The sequence below is a fragment of the Pagrus major genome, chromosome 19, assembly GCF_040436345.1.
Source record: "Pagrus major chromosome 19, Pma_NU_1.0".
In the NCBI taxonomy this organism is placed as follows: domain Eukaryota; kingdom Metazoa; phylum Chordata; class Actinopteri; order Spariformes; family Sparidae; genus Pagrus; species Pagrus major.
The window spans coordinates 20,193,062-20,209,860 of NC_133233.1; the positions used below are offsets into that span (position 1 = coordinate 20,193,062).

Below are 16,799 nucleotides of genomic sequence, written 5' to 3' on the forward strand. Positions count from 1 at the left end.
TTGTGGTAAAAGGGAGACAGGCCACCTGTACACACAGAGTCTGAGTCAGAGTGCTCGGCTTAAAGGTGCTAACAGAAGGGATTGTATATGATAAATGTGGGGCGTTCAAGGTCATGTGTGATTTTATATTTGGCCCAAATTGTTGAATCTTTCTTTCTTTCTTTCTTTCTTTCTTTCTTTCTTTCTTTCTTTCTTTCTTTCTTCCAGCTAACAGTTTCACGTGTGAACTGAGGATCTGATGTTTTCTTTCTCGGCCGTGTCAGCTTGTAAACGCACATGAAACCAAAAATATGAAATAAAATATTGAAATCAGAGGAAAAAGTGTATTGTTGAGTATGGAAACATTTTCTCATACGTACTTCTTAACCACGCCAATCAACAATTAACATTATCCCGCATCAAGAAAAGTCTCCAAAACTGAATTGATCCACGAAAAAGACACAAAGTTCCCTCGTATTTGAAGACTGTGTAGTTTGGGAGAAGAAATCCAAACGCAGAATTTTAATCTTTACATTATTAATGAGGTAATAATACAAACTCAGCAAACTGGTTGGTGTCTTTGGAAACTTTGGGGCCTCTACTAGAATTTAAAGTACACCTCTGTGGATCTGAACGATATTTGGCTGTGCAGTATGTGTTTGCACTCGCTGACCCGCCGGTGGGGCCCTCTGCTTGTTATCTTTAAGTGACTTTTATAGCGGGTAGGTTATGTACAGCCTGTTATAATTTAAAGAGTTGTTAAATGTTGACATCACTGTCTTCATGTTTTGTGGCAGTCGACCAGCTTCAGCAAATTAGAGGCTCGATAACAGACACAATCTAAACAACAAAGGTGCTGCGAGGAGAAGGAATTGGAGAGTCTGGCCTATATATGGCTCAAATCAATAGATCAGATAGGCCCAGGCCTGTCTCCTCGCCTTGAAGGAAGGACAGAGAGGGGAGGAGGAGGAGGAGGAGGAGGAGGAGGAGAGGGAGGGGTGTTTTGGCAATAAGGAGGCACTCTAATGGAGTCTTTCAGTTTGCTGTGGCTGGAAATGAAAGGCGGTTGAAGCCAGGCCAATTATTCTGCCTGAAGAGGAGGAGACTGAAAGAAGGAGGAAGAGAGAGGTGGCGTGTGGCGCTCAATCGTCCTGACAGACAGACAGACAGACAGATAGATACATAGATAAATAGATAGATAGATAGATGGATAGATGGATAGATGGATAGATGGATGGGTGGATGGAGATAGAGAGGCTCCCAGGACGAGGGGTTCATTCAGAATAGCCCACAGATATTGGCCCCACTCCCAGAAATTTCCCCCAGTGCAAAAGGTTAACTGTCAGTCCCCCGCTAGGTATAAATAGAAGTCTGCCCTCCAGAAAGGCGTGTTCAGAGAGAGGGGGTAGACAGAGGAGGGAGGGGATGGGGTAGGGGTGGGCAGTTCCTCATGATCCCAATGACACACAGGGGGTGGAGGGGGGTGGTGGTTTCAGGGGTTTTTTGGGGGGGAAGATACAGGGAGGGGTCTTACAGAGAGGGGAAGATGCAGCCGAAGACATTATAATGGCTCCGGAGACTGACAGAGAGCCTGGACAAAAGAGTGTCCTCATCTATTCAACTTGGCCGTGACAGCAGACACAACAAAATGCCATCGTCAGCACCCCAGAAAGCTCGGGGCGCAATTGAGCCGCGGCCACATTTGACAACATCCCCCCAAAATATCAGAGGGTTATTGTCTTTTTGAAGCTGTTGAGACGTGTAATTAGGCTACTGTCTGGTTGCTTTGTGTGTGTTGGTATCAGGTTTGTGTCACTGGAAAAAAGAAGTGTTGACAAGTGCCATGCACATCATCCATTTCCTGTAATAAGCTCATTTTAAAGCTCTTAATCCAGTCCCACATGTGAGTAACGACTACACGCAGGTATCCTTGGTCAGGTGTTTTTTTTTTTATTTTTCACTTAAATCCATGGTAGCAAAAATGATACACAGCTGAAATATCAGACACACACAGAAACTCTGAAACATTGAAACAGAAGGTGCTTCACCACCTCAAAAAAATAAAGCTTCCTCTTCAGTTTAACACACCTGAACGTGGGCAGATTCAACCTGAAGTGATCTGCCACGAAAAAAGTATTTAAAAAAATAAATCAGGTTTCCTTCCGTAATGCTACTAAATGAGATTTTTTTTCTGTTTGACACAATATATTTTCTTATGTTGTCTCTCTGGTGAGAGTCATTGGTTTTGACTCTGAAAGGCATGTAATCTCTGACAAATAAAAAAAAAAAAAGATGTTATTGCTTTTTTTTGAAGTATCCACACTGCATATACTTACAACAAGTTATATTTTTTTTTTAGCCATTGTCAGAAATAATAATAAATAAAGGAAAGAATAATCGGCTCATGTATACTCTGATTGCACTTAATCCTCTAGACCCCCAAACGCTAACTAACATACTGTAGGTCTAGTATGGTAATAATACCTGTCTGATTACATAGGCAAGCCATTATACATACAAGCAATAATGTCATTATGTTTGTACAAATGATAAAACTAAATTGTTATAGTGACAAAAGCACTACATTCTATAATACACAGGCAATCACAGATTGCAAATCTTAAGTAATAATGTCCTGCTCCTCTCCTACAACCGCTGTATGTTCCCAAACTATCAGCGCTGGTTTGAAGGTACAATTGAAGGTGGGAAAAGTGTACAATCGCACGGTAACATGTTTGTCTCGATGGGAATCACAGGTCAGTTTCTATAAGACATTTAACACCTGGTCACAAGGGGAGAATAATCACTGGATAATGTTTTTGACATTAACCACAAATGCTGGCAAAGGTTGTTGAGCGTAGTATACTCCCGGTACATTCTTCCAAAACACGGGCCACCACGGTGGCCGTCTTTACTCGTTTCAATCCCGAATAATGCTTTGAGGTCATACTTCTCCCTCCTCCTGACTAAACAATCCTCCGTCTGTTCGTCCGAAACAGCCCAAACAATGAACTGAAGGTCTCAGAGCAGTTTTCCAACACGTAAAATGTGATCTTGTGCTGACAGAAAGCTGTGAATGTGAGACTCTTCACAGGTAAACACAACTGAAGTGTGTCACATGTCATCATACAGAAGCTAATACCAGCCAGAAGGAATCGGTAGTTGGCACTCCTGTACATATTTCCTGTCTCTCTCCTCTCTAGAAAATGTTTCATTGTCACTTCAAACAAATAGTTCAACTTTAATCGAGAAGATTGATACCACTCGTGTCTATATGGTAAATGTGTAACTAGCGCCAGTGACAGTTAGCTTAGCTTTTTTAAAGTTTGAAATAAATGAACAAGACATAATGTTTAATTAGTGAGCTTTAGAAATGCTGGTAGGCGGATGTTGTTACCTATGGAAGAGCCAGGCTAGCAATTTTTAGCCTGCTTCCAGTCTGTGTGCTAAGCTAAGCTAAACTGCTGCTGGCTATAGCTACACATTTAGCGTAACGAGCGCCAGCAACAGTTAGCTTTGACTTTAAACTGAACAAACAAGATGTTATATAATAATTATTTACTTTAGAAATGCAGGTAGGTAGATTTCGTCAGGCTAGTTTGCACCCTGTTTCAGTCTTTGTGGTAAGCTAAGCTAACCTGCAGCTGGCTTTAGTTACATATTTACCTTAAATATCTGGTAGAGGTATCAATTTTCTGCTTCATTGTAATTTTAAAGTAATAGCTAAACCTAAATCAGAAGATTAATACTACTTGTGTGTCAATGGTCAACGTGAAGCTAGCACCAGTAACGGTTATGTTTGCTTTTTAAGTTTGACTTAAGCTAAGCAAACAGGCTGCTGGCTTTAGCTAACAATACATATCTCCTGTACAAATTTGGGAGTGGTATCAATCTTCTGTTTCATCGTCACTTTACAGAAATAGTTGAAACTTAAATGAGAAAATTGATCGCACTCTCAATTCTGGACGTTAAATCTGTAGCCTAGCACCAGCAATGGTTAGCTTAACTTTTAAAGTTTAAATTGAATGAACGAGATATAATGTGTTAATTAGTGAGCTTAAGAAATGCTGGTAGGGGGATTTTGTCACCTTCAGCAGAGCTAGGCTAGCTGTTCCCCCCGTTTCCAGTCTTTGTGCTAAGCTATGCGTACCAGCTGCTAGCTTTAGCCACATATTTACCATAAAAATATAAGAGTGGTATCAATGTTCTCATCTAACTCTCAGCAAGGAAGCAATTTTTCAAATATTTCCCCAAATGTCAAACTATTCCTTTCAAAACTGGAAGCCTCATTCAGTATCTACCACACGGTACATTTGGTTTTGGGGTCATTCAGAAGTTATAAAATAAATACTTAATTTGGTTTAACTGGGAACATACATCTCCCCTGTGCCTCGGCGGTGCCACTGAGGCCGCTGAATACATTTCTCCGTGAGAGTGAAGACATTTTTTGTTGCCCACTCATACAATATTTCCCTTTTATGATCATATTAAATTCAGACTGTAAAAAAAAAAATTAAAAAAAAGACATTAGCACCCCCTCATGTCTTCTCTGCTAAGACCAGGATACAACCACGCTAAAGCACACGCACGCACGCTTCCACTCCATAAAAAGCAGAAAGATCCGCGAAAAATAAAACCAGTCAACAGTTCACTTCAAAACAACAACAACAAAAAAGAAAGGCAAACGCCGTCCTCCCGTCTAGTGCGAAGGAAGCCTTAATGCTAATGGAGTACAACAGAGGAGGGAGGGAGAGGTGGTTGGCCACAGGGAGGTGCAGAGGACATGGCACGTTAGATGAGGGGCTTTTCTGACCCACACTTTGTTGTGAGAACAAAGGATGAAGTCGAAACAATGAGTCTTTTTTCTCATAACTTGTCCATTTTTTTTTTTTTACATCGGCCGCCCTTTCGCCTGGTTTGCTGCGTTTTTCAGTCCATGTGGGGTTTCTCGACACCACCCTGAGGAGGAGAGAGAGAAGAAGCACAGTGTTAATGACATATCAACCCATCAACGTGGCGCAGCAGTAGAAAAACAGCTCATGTATATGTATGCAAGGGTAGCTTCTCTATAGTGAGCTGGTGGTGGCTCAAGGTAATTCTGTGTAAGCACTGAAGTAGATATATAATCCCACTCATTACTCATCGAATCCTCTTGATCGCTCAAACTATTGTTCTGTTCTGATGACTTCTATCAGCTTCAGGTGACTCATTTTCAGGACGTGAGTCACAGGTGAACACACTTTCAGTTTCGTTTTCATGAACAAGTGCATTCTAAGTACGGCAACACCACTCGGACAAACTACACGCTGAACTGCAGTAAAGACGAGCAATTTGTTTGGTTATGATTATGATTATATTTGGTAATGAATTTACTAATTATTCTATTATTCTTATTGGACTAAATGAAAAAAACAAATGCTAATCATAACTAAACTTAAAAAAAAGGTGCAATATGTAAGAATTGGCCACCTGTTGAACTCATTCTCCAGACAAACATGGGCAGCGTATCACCAGAGAAGCTAACTGCTGCTAACTGTATTCTGTTTATGACTGAAGCCCCTGTTAGCTTGTTAGCTCAGTTAGCTGTTCTCTTAGCTGGTTAGCATGCATCTTCAACATGATGTCAAAACTGATATTTCTTCAGATCCTGTTGATAATTGCAGTTAAATGAAGAATGCTGAAACTAAAATGATTACATATTGCATCTTTATCTGTCCAAGATTGAGTAGTGACACCAAACTCTGTGTACCACTTCCAGATTCTCCAGTAAACATGGACCTGCCGCTGCTTTGGGAACATTTCAGGACGACTTTAAGTTGCAATATGTAAACATTTTAGTTGAAGACATTCAAAAATGAACACAAATTGGCAACATAATGTGAAGAAATAAGACTTTTGACACTGTGCTGCAGAGATATTTAGCTAGAAGTTGGCAGAAAAGTTTACTTGTGGCCAATTCTTACATTTTGCACATTTAGGTGTCAAGTTCCTATTTGCAGAAGGGAACTTTTTTCTTTCTGTTCCCTTTTTTTCCAAACGGAAACTGAACATTTTGTACCCTAAGAGGGAAGAAAGCACTACTTGCTCAGCAGGAGTGAAACTGCTAACTGCTTCTCCAATCGCTTATTTTACCCACCACAAAACAATTTCAATATATTCAGACATCAAAGTCTCAATAGTTTGTGTGCTGGCCTGTGCGATCTTTTAAAACGGGACATTTGACTGCACCTTCAAATAAGCTGGTGAAATTATTAGACATTCAGCTCTAAAGCAGATCTAATAAGTACAAGAGCTTCTATTCTGCACGGTTAGTGCTGCCAACCAGATTGTTTCACTGTAACCATCGTTAATCCTTAATTTAAAAAAACAAAACAAATTTGAGTAAAAGAAACTCATGTTCCTCCTGATCCTTCTCATAAATGACTCGCTGGAGCGAAAGAGAGAAAAAACAGAGAACAAAACCACGAGCTGAGACTTGTGCCAACATTCCTCAGGCCTCATCACAAACAAAAACAACAAGCAGCAAATGACCCTCTGGTCAGCCGAGTCCTGACTGGCTCTGTGTCTCGCCGCGACTGTGAAAAACAACAGCCCTTAATCTGCTTTCACGCTTTCACTGAGTCAAACTGAGGGAGTGACGGGACTCGTACTTTACAGACAGAATGAGGTGAGGCTTCTGGGCAAAAGCTTAATGAAGACATCAAAGCTGACTTGATGTGATAATTATGAGGGAAGGGGGGGCGTCCAGTGCACTTTGAACAACTTTAAACCATCTGACAACGTTATCGGCTGTTGTGCGTCAGCCGAAAAACTGCAAATAAAGCACGCGTGGTGCAGAGGAGTCCTCTGAACTCATCATTTTTCTGTTCCACAGTCAGGACAGAGTGCAGATAATGCAGATGTTTGACGAGTGATACTGATAAACGCGTAGGGATGTTAATCACACAGACTCTGACATAATAAAAGCTGAGTTATAATCATGGTAAAACTGCAGCACTGCAATTTGTTTGGTGGCTCTTTAAAGGAACAGTTCACCCAAAAGCTGAAAGTGAAGACGCCCAAATGTGTCTCATTTTACACATAACAAGCCTCGAGCTATAAAGCCTGAATTAATTGAAGTAATTTTCTGTTCCGCTCATGTAGGACGACACAATTTTGTACCACTTGGCTGCTGAAATGTTGTCACGTGTCAAACGAGGTTGTTAAATTCTTTCTTAACAGTTGTTTAGGATCACATTCAAGCAGCAGGAATCGATAATTAATGTATCTCTAAGAAGGAAAACAATACAGCAGATAGTCAGATGGATGCTAATCTTTGGGACCTAAACCAGGTCATTGCCTTTAATATACATGGACAGTGCTGAATGGATTCATTTTGGGGTGACTGGACTTTTGAGGCCAGTAGTGAAAGAAATATTTGAGAGATTCAACAGTCAGGCGACTTTCTTCTTCTCTTAAAAAACACTTTTTCATAAGGAACTCCTTAATTTGCTTATAAAAAAAAAAAAAAAAAAAAAGGTACAATATGTCAGAATTGGCATCCCGTCAAATTCATGCTCAAAACTCATAGGGGGCAGCATATCACCAGAGAAACTGCTAACTGTGGCTGCCATTAGCTAGTTAGCTCAGTTAGCCATGCAGCTAGCAGTGCAGACTGGGAGCTCGGAGTACTGGGAGAGTGTTTATACTGCTAGCACAGGAGCTTTGGACCGGGACGGGGCTAGCTGGTTAGCATGCTAACTTCAGTAGATGTCTTTGCAACACAGCACATAAAGATTATAATGTCATAATGTAAACCTTTAAAGAAACGTGACCAGTTGTGTCAATTTATTTGTCTTTAATCTGTCTTTTTCTACTTGCTTTAGGGGGGGCCTTTTGCGTTTCTGGCATTTTTCATGAGCCGTCGTTAGGGGCGATGACACGAGGGATATTCAGCTGGTTGCAATCTGCCACCTCACTGCTAGATGCCACTAAATCTTTAAAATCAGCTGCATCTTTGACCCTTAAGTTACAGAAGCACATATTATAAACGGGTTGCGAACTTTACCATGGCAAGTTGCCGTCCGATGTTTCCCACAGTGACGCCGCCTGAGAAGAATATGCAGGGGAGCCAGGAGCGTACGTACAAGAAGTCTGGAGACGTGTACCTGAAAGACAGAAATCACCTTATTTAATCATTCTTCATAATGTATTGTAACAACAAGCCCCGCCAAAGCTAAATAAGATGTCGCAGAATGTCATGCCACAGATAAAGAGACACATTCAGACAGATCTGTGCGCGGGGAAAACATACACAGACATGTCATGCTTGAAAATATAATCATCTCCTCTCTTTTCTCTCTCTGTTTCTACCTTGTAAAGTCAGCTGCCTTTTGAACCTCTTACCGCCAGCAACAGTCCTTTTTCTCCGCAGTGTATTTTTGATGATGTGCCACTGAAGCTGGTAGGAGGGCCTGTTAATTGGGCTCCCAGAGACAAGGGAGCTTCCCAAAATATACCTGAAGCGTTATCTGTCACATCTTTCTCGATGGAATCGCGCAGGTGGGACGTCTTCGAGGTACCTCATCTACTCCATTCTTTAATTTAACACTCGAGCCAAGCTACATAGTTCTTGTTGCGAGTGTCGTATAAAACACTCCTGATTAAGTGTTAACTTTTGTTCCCCCTGTGCTTGAACACAGCGTGACGACAGCGGATAAAAGTTTAACTCACTGGTAGACTCCATTGTAGACCAGCAGCTGTGTGAACACCGTAGCCAGGAAGGCGGTGGTGATGCCCAAACCGAAGCCGCTCCTGGACCGGTCGAACGTCCACCACAGGCCCAAGGACAAGGCTGCCAGTGTTAGCGAGAGCTGCACGGTGTTGTCGATGTCTAGTTTCTGTGTTACCAGGCAGTTAAGGACAAAGTCAAACAGTATGACGCTGGCAAGAGATTAGTTCTTACTCAAATATTTGTGCGACCTGCAAGTCCCATCACTTCTTAGAGGGTAAAGCAGGGCATTCTCATGCTTCAGATACCGGTCCAAACTAAGAACAGGACGCTGACAAAATCTACAAGGCGAGTCGCTCATGAAAGGATACAACACTGGCGTGGTTGATCCCGACGAACACGGCGATGCACCTCATGACGCTGGCCCACTCCCTCTTGAACTTGTGGGGCTCTCCCAAATGGCTGTCGAGGCAGGGGTACAGCAGGCCGACAACAGCTGTGAAGAAAGGAACAAACAGACCCCGAATTACACCAGATAAGCAGAAATTCTGTGAAACGCCAGCAGGCAAATCCTGTCACGGAGCTGCTGTGTGGGATTATTCTATTTGCTGAACATTTGCTGAACGTGCGCTTCCATAATTAGTGACTCATTTAGACACCTGCAACAAAAAAGGTCTTGAACTTTCCCTTTATATTGTTTGTTTGATGGTTCTTTTAATGTAATTCCTGGTTTTTATGTGACTTTGAGCTCTTTTTTTCTTTTGTACTCTCTACTCTCCATGGGAATGTCTATAAATTGCTCGTTTTGTGCGGGCAACACTCCAAAACCCAAAATATATAACCGATACATAACCGACTAATCTTAAATCAGCTTTGCAAACTATTCAAATACTTGTTAAAACATTAATCAGACAAAAATATCACCAACATTTGGTGGTTCCAGGTTGAAAAATGTGAAGAATCTGCTGTTCTTCTTTGTTTTATAGTCTGATAAACTGAGTATTTTGGGGTCTTGGACAAAACAAGGAATTTATAGACGTCCCCTTGTGATCTGGGAACGACTGACAGACATTTTAAATACTTTTAAAACATTTCATAGGTTAGACAATTAATCAGTTACTTGACTGATGGATTAATGGAAAGGAAAATAATGGTTGGGTGAAGCAAATAAAAAAGAGACTACAGAGGATAAAAACATCCCAAAAGTTGCAGTAAGTTCACTAAAAACTAAGTTTCAAAAGTTTCTTCTTTCTTTTACATCATTATAAAACTAAATGTCTCTGGGTTTTGACTGTCGGTTGGACAAAACAAGCTAATTTGTAGACGTCCCCTCGGGCTCTGTGGATTAGTGACAGACATTTTCACATTTTAAGTTCAGCAATCAATTGAAAAATAACAGCTGGGTGCAGCAAACAAGAGCCTGCAGAGGATCAACACATCACAAAAGTTAGATAAGTTCACTGCACAGTAAGGACAGCCTTGTTTATGCAACACAGACCTTATACAAGCTCCTACCTGACTGTGAAAGACATTTATAGGGCGAAGACTAATGTCAACAAACTGAGGACGTGTACCTACACCTCCACTTTCATTTGTTTTCTGCCCTGCAGCACATGGGAGGAGGTGTCGACGGTATGCGCTCTTATTTTTCCCCCCTCTCACTTCCTGGTTCCTGGCCTTAAAGGAACCGCCCCGTCAGCTCACCCGTTATGACACCAGCCAATGAGCGCGCAGCTCGCCTCGTGTCCGGCTGTTGCGGCCAATCAGAGGCCGAGAATCGCTGCCATCTGTGCAAAGTCAGGTTTTTTTTTTTTTTTCATAACCGACTGCCAGGCAAAACCATCCAAGACTAGTACATCCTGACAGGAAGGCTTGTGTAATAGCTTACAAAAACAAAGCCGAATGATGATTCATTACCACCTGATCATACAGTCACTGATATATGTGACAACAATAGAAAGGTGCTGTTTTTATGCCCTTGGCAGTTTAAAATCAGTCTATTTCCCTGCCTAGTCTGGTGCGAGTGATGCGTAATAACCTCAGAGAGGGTTTCGCGAGTTTTAGCGCCCATACATGATTATTAAATTTTACATTTAATGGCTTCATTTATCACGATCATGTTGTCTTTATATGGGAAAGTCTGCTGTACTGTAACCCCTCCCCTCTCTGCATTCCTTTGTCCATAACTTAACAACAAACTTGGTGATAACCGAGGTCAAACTAGCCCTCGACAACTATTTATAACGCATTAATGAACATTTTTTTCTAACGCGCACTCACCAGCTCCTGTGCCGCAGCACGGTGGGATCCACCAGGCGGACGAAAACAAAGTTGTCATCACCTCCTCGGGAAACAGGGTGACATTTCTTTGTATCTGCAGCAAGTTGAGCACCAGGGCGAGGAACGCGCCGACGGTGAAGAGCACCAGACCCCGGCGGATCAGGTTGGCCGTCCGGACGTCGTGCAGAGAGCCGTAGGCATTGCTGAGCACCGAGGTGATGATGGACATCATTTCTTCAGCTTTGGATGCTAACCAGTTCGCCCCAGATGAATGCTTGGTCTCGACCCTCGATGCACAGGAGCAGCTCCAGCAGTGGTCCTCTAGTCTGGGCATTTGGCACTTTGGGGCTGGAGGAGAGAGACATTGATGCAGGATGACAGATCAGTGAGGTAGCTGTCTTCCGGATTCTGCTACAAGTGATCAAGTTGTAACAATAATGTATAAAACACAGTTACCCCCCCTCCTCCTTACCTTGTTCTCCAGACGTCTTCAGTGTCTGGTCCAAAGAGAAACCTCCACTCCTCTTCATTCAGCTCCTCGGGGAACGATTACAAAAAAAAGACCTCCCTTTGTTTTTCCTGTGCGTTACAACAAGGACAGTAATCACCACGTTGCGTTGTGTTCACACCATCGTTAGCGCGCACGCACAAATACAAACTGAGAACACACACACACACACAGCGCTGCCTCCATTCCTCAGCACAGAGCTCATACCAGGGGCAAGAGCTTCCTCTGCAGAAAACAATCACAGCTGTGTCGGGTGAGAATCGGCAGCCAATCAGAGCGCGGCGGCTGATATGACGTGTCGCCACCCCACCGCCCCCTCGTCCGGAACAGACGCGCAAAAAAACCAGAGAGAGGCTGGAGAGAGCCTGAAGTGAAAGTGGAAACAGAGGAGTGCTTTTAGAAAAGGAGAGCATTTGAAGAGCCAATCATAGAAATAAAAATAAAACAGGGATTCAGACTTAAACTGCGTAAAAATAGGATGTTTTCAGAGCAAACACAGCCCAGTAATTCAGTAAAAGTTGCACAATATATCATGATAAACTCACAAATCCACATTTGCAATGATAAGCTATCTGAGAAGCAAAAGAAGAATGTTTACCAGGCTTTCTCAGCTATTCCAGCAGGCTTCACCTCCACAAACTAGTCCCAATCTTCTGAGCACATGCCTTTATATAGGCTGCCTTTGGGTAATGGGATCAGTGGCGCAGCCTTTTTTTGTTATCTGATGTTTGTGAAAAGTTTACTGAACTTTGGGTCAGGTTAAAGGAGGTGTGGCTTGCCAGGAGGAGTGTGGAGGGATTGCATGTAGGGCCCCTGCACGTCAGTCAGAGATAATGTAAATGGATAAGGTTCAGCGCCCGAGTGACCCAGTCTTTCAGGACCGACAACAACATGGAAAGGTGTTTTGCAAGAAGCCGTGTGACCCAAGTAGGAGTGTACAGGGCAATGCCATAACAAACCTCCCGGTGCATACGTGCAGAGAGAAACATCCATAGGGACAACAGTGTTTTGCCCCCCAAACTTTGAATCAATAACAAGACTGAGATGACCCTTTTTCACACAGTGGCCATTTTCCTCTGACGTCGTGTTCAGGGTGGGAAGCTTGAATGCTGGGATAATGTTGTGCTGCTGTGTTGTCGGTTGCAGGTCGTACAAACGTACATAAATTGTTACCATTTCACGACTTATCGGTTGAGTGGCAACTGAAACGGTGATGGACGATGAAAATCTGGAGGGAAACTAGGCCATTTTGAGGCCTAGTTAGGTAACGCTAGCACTACCAAGCAGAAATGTTTGCGAGGAAGTGGTTTGATGCTAGCGTTAGCTGAAACAGAAGCTAATGGGTCTTCAGAGATGTTGTTTTAACTTAAAATCGGCCTGATGTCCCTCTGAACTTTCACCGCCCGTTGTCTTTTCAGTTGCTGATCGTTCTGGAAGCAGTGAAATGATAAAGATTTGTCAGATTCCCGACATTTATCTGGAACACAGCGGCACGACAGGTGATTTTACAGAATTTACAGTCATTTATATTATCCGTGAGAAAGTCCCAGACTGAGTCAGAGTGACTGAATTTCAGCTGCTGGCATTTTGTAGAAAGTAATACCATGGATGAATCATCTTTTTCATGCAAATTGGCTTACAAAATGAAGTGATGCTTCATGACCAACAGCAAATTTGGTAAACAAAAACGGAGAGCGTATCAATCAGATAGCAATTCTTTTCAATTAAGTTTAATTAAAAACCCTTTTTTTGACATAATTATCTGTGGCTCTAATGTCTCAGGGTATTGTATTGTATTCATTGTTTTTTTTTTTCTCCCCGTGGCAATTATGTGGCGCTAAAATGCAGAACCAAAAAAAAAAAAAAAAAAAAAATTCTGCACCAAATGAGGGTGCGATGTGGGGACTGGTTTCTGGTTGTCACCCAGTGTTCAGCTTCAAAGCCTGAATCCCAACTGCTGAATTTATCTCTTCTTTTTATGGCTGATTTGACGTGCCATGTGGAGGGAAACAATGCCCCAATTACTGGGAATATTGAAAAAAAAAAAAAACATCCAATAACTATATTTATGAAAATAGACATGGAAAAAAATGCAGGCCCACCAGAGACTCTCATGCTAGCAGCATAGCTCGAGGACCTCCAGTATCAGTCTGTTGGTCTTATTTGATGGCTTGCCATGAAATTCTTTGCAGACATTCATGCTCCCTAGAGGATGAATGAAAATGTATTTTCTTGTAGCACCACCAGCAGGCCAACACACACATTCATGGTTCCCACATGATGCATCCTAATGACTTTTCGTGAGACTTTTGCCCAGAGATAAGGATAAGACAGGACCTTGGAGATGTTCCAGACTCATCTATAATATTGAATTGGAAATTAGATTGACTGAGTAACTCGTACAACTAATGTTTTGTTTGCCTCCTTCTAGGTGGCGTGATACAAGAATGTAGCTGCCTTTTAAAGCTGTGTGAGATGCAAATAAGTTTGACCTTTTGGTATTTGACTGTGTGCCAAAACGTTCTCAGTTGACACACCTGTGTTATTATGAATCTATATATTTAAGTAAGGACAACTGAGGCTCATCGAGTTGATCCTTCTATTCATCAAAGCTAAGGTGTATTTGCAGACTACAGTATTTGTATTAGGCGAGTGAATGGATTATTTAGATACGTTTTCAAGTGCCGAAAAATGAAATGTATAATGGCGTCTTGTTACCTCACACTTTGTTTTCCCGCCTCCTATTTCGTTTATGGCTGCACTGCTGAGGTTGTAATTGTGTGTACGCTTGTCAAAGAGACAACATTTTGTTACGGTCAGCCACGTTTTTGTTAACTTTTTAGTCGTGCAACTGGAACACTTAGAGGTCAGAAGTTTAAATCCTGGCTTTGACTGGATGTGACATAAATATTGTCCATTCTGCTTAGTGCTAATTAGAAAATGTTAGCATGCTAGGATCCTAAACGGCTCATTCATGCTCAACTTTAGATAAAGATGTGGCCCTCTGTCCGTACCCTGCGTTCATTTTGTACATATTTCGGCACGCTTTCTAAAAGCTTACGGCTACGGGCCGACAGAGCCATATCTACAGTAGTCACGGGTGTGTTAAGTGGGAGTTGGATGATGAAGGTCCACTGAGCAGCGCCCTCTAGTAGTTGTATCACTTAACATCCATGCCAGCGTGAAAGGACTTAGGACATATGTGGGCAGTGACGGTTATATTGTTTGCAACAGACGTATCTATTTTCGTACATAAAGGGAGCATAAATGAAGCTTAAGATGGTGAATATCGTAAACATTAGCCTATACTTCCTCAGCATCAGTATCTCAGCATTGTCATTGTGAGAAAGATAGCATTTAGCTCAGAGCACATTGAGTCCAAGTGGCTGGCACGGCTGCAGACTTACCTACAAACAGTGATGGCAAGTGTAGCGGAGGGGAAGCTTCTTTCTTCCAAAGACTAACCATGTCATCACACAATTTAAGAGATAAAGGAGCTTTTTTCAAGCAGAGCAGTGTCAGAATGAGTTTCTGAATGATAGCATTACATATGGATACATAAGTCATCTTATAGGTATTACAGTTTCCAGACTGCACATTCAAATTGGCTGAGTTTGAATTGGTTCCACATGAATAGAAAGAGAAAATGCCATTTCCCAAATGGCAGTGATAACTGAATGGTTAAATATAAATGTCACAGCTGCACTCCACTGGAGCTGTTTCACCATTTTGTACCAAACAAGTCAAGCATGAAAGTATATTGAGGAGTTGAAAAGTTTGCATTTGTCCCCCCGTCTCATGTCTGAGTCGTGCTGGTGTGTGCAGGAGGCTTGAACAAATACAGCATGTCTTATTGGATGAGGAGACTGTCAAAGAAGAAATTCAGCTTTTTTTTAACAGGTTTCTTTTTCTTCCTCACTTATTTCATAGTTTTTGATATAACGGCACTCATGACCTCTTCACAAACACGCTGTCGTGGTCCTAAAACTAACATTCAGACACATTCACTTCACTGCAGTCCATAGATAATGACATCAGTCATATTTACTTTATCCGAATTTCAGTGGACCATGTGGTTAACACAGATAAATCGCCAGAGCCTCACACTTTCACAAAAGGGGAAAGGAGGTCAAAATGAGAAGGGGAGCTCCCCACGGCCCCGCGCTACTACACCGCCCGAATAATCCAGCAATAGTATTCTTCTTCTGCCTCAGGACAAAATGAGTATGTTGAAGGCTCGTCTCTGGGAAGGAGTGTGTGTACGTTCCCCAAATGAATAAGTTTCTCTCTATGTAATTCTTGGCAATCCAGATGCCTGAGGATAAAAGCCTACAGCAGTGAGTGTGTGTGTGTGTGGAGGGGGGTTGTGTGTCAGTGTGCGTAGATCTCTGTCTTTCCCTGAGTGTGTATGTGTTAATCTACTGAGAGGAGGTGCATAATGTGACCTGAGATGACTTCCACACGTTACGACACATTAGCTATCTTATAAATTAGACAGAAAATAGTGTGAAATAAAGAGATCCTACAGGAATTTAGCTTCCTCATTTAGCTCCTGCTGACAGTAACATGTGCATTAATGTGGAGGCTGAAATCACAAGTCGTATGTTGGCTAATGCGGGCCCATAATAACCATGACAATTACATATAGCAAATAGCTCCTAGCAACCGGCAGAGCTGGCGCTGGCGTCGAGGAGGTCTCAGCCACATCAGAAGATAAAGCAGGATGCTACGACACTTCAAATGAATAGCAGATCAAGTGTGTCATAGATTATGCCGTTAGACTGGGAGGGATTGAATTATAGCTAAAGGAGAAGGCTGCTGGAACAGCTGGTAAATTGATCTATCAAACCGGAGCTTGACAATTTCTTTCCTCCATCCTGTGTGAAATTATGAAGGGGAAACATCCTAATCCATCCGCTCGGATAGTTGATTATGATGCAAACGGCTTCAGCTTCATCGTGTCTATTCCTCCCAGTTCAGGTGTCAGAGTCATATTACTCCTCTCGACCTGCTGAGATAATTCACATTTAATACAGATGTTATTTAAACGCACCATAGGTAATTGCAGCATCACCTTTTATCAGCGGGTTAATAATTCACAGTTTGCTCTGAATTCTCCAACTTTATCTTTTTTTTTTTTTTTCCAACACCACTGCTTCAATGCATTCTGGGTACTCTTGATACACACAACCTTTTCAGTAGCTCTCTCTCCATGTGCCATGAAAGATGAAAGGGGATTCTGGGGTATAGAGTGTATCAAGCAGCTTAACAAAGGGTGCCATAAAGGCCCTGACTCTACAGCCCGAGGGCGTGGCACCAGGA

The 16,799-nt window shown here is 42.2% G+C and overlaps 1 protein-coding gene across 2 annotated transcripts; it reads right to left on the reverse strand.

Moving 5' to 3' along the window:
- Positions 1 to 1,906: 1,906 nt before the first annotated feature.
- Positions 1,907 to 11,772, reverse strand: insig1 (insulin induced gene 1). Of its 2 annotated transcripts, XM_073488020.1 has the most exons (7): positions 11,685 to 11,772; positions 11,442 to 11,548; positions 10,970 to 11,317; positions 9,061 to 9,185; positions 8,692 to 8,858; positions 8,027 to 8,126; positions 1,907 to 4,938 (listed from the first exon to the last, which is right to left on the reverse strand). In XM_073488020.1, the coding sequence occupies exons 2-7, from the start codon at positions 11,497 to 11,499 to the stop codon at positions 4,909 to 4,911; spliced, it is 828 nt and encodes a 275-aa protein (XP_073344121.1). In that variant the 5' UTR covers positions 11,500 to 11,548; positions 11,685 to 11,772; the 3' UTR covers positions 1,907 to 4,908. The 2 variants fall into 2 exon arrangements, with proteins under 2 accessions (XP_073344121.1, XP_073344122.1); XM_073488021.1 differs by lacking the exon at positions 11,685 to 11,772 and having other exon boundaries at positions 11,442 to 11,675.
- Between the last annotated feature and the right edge of the window lie 5,027 nt (positions 11,773 to 16,799).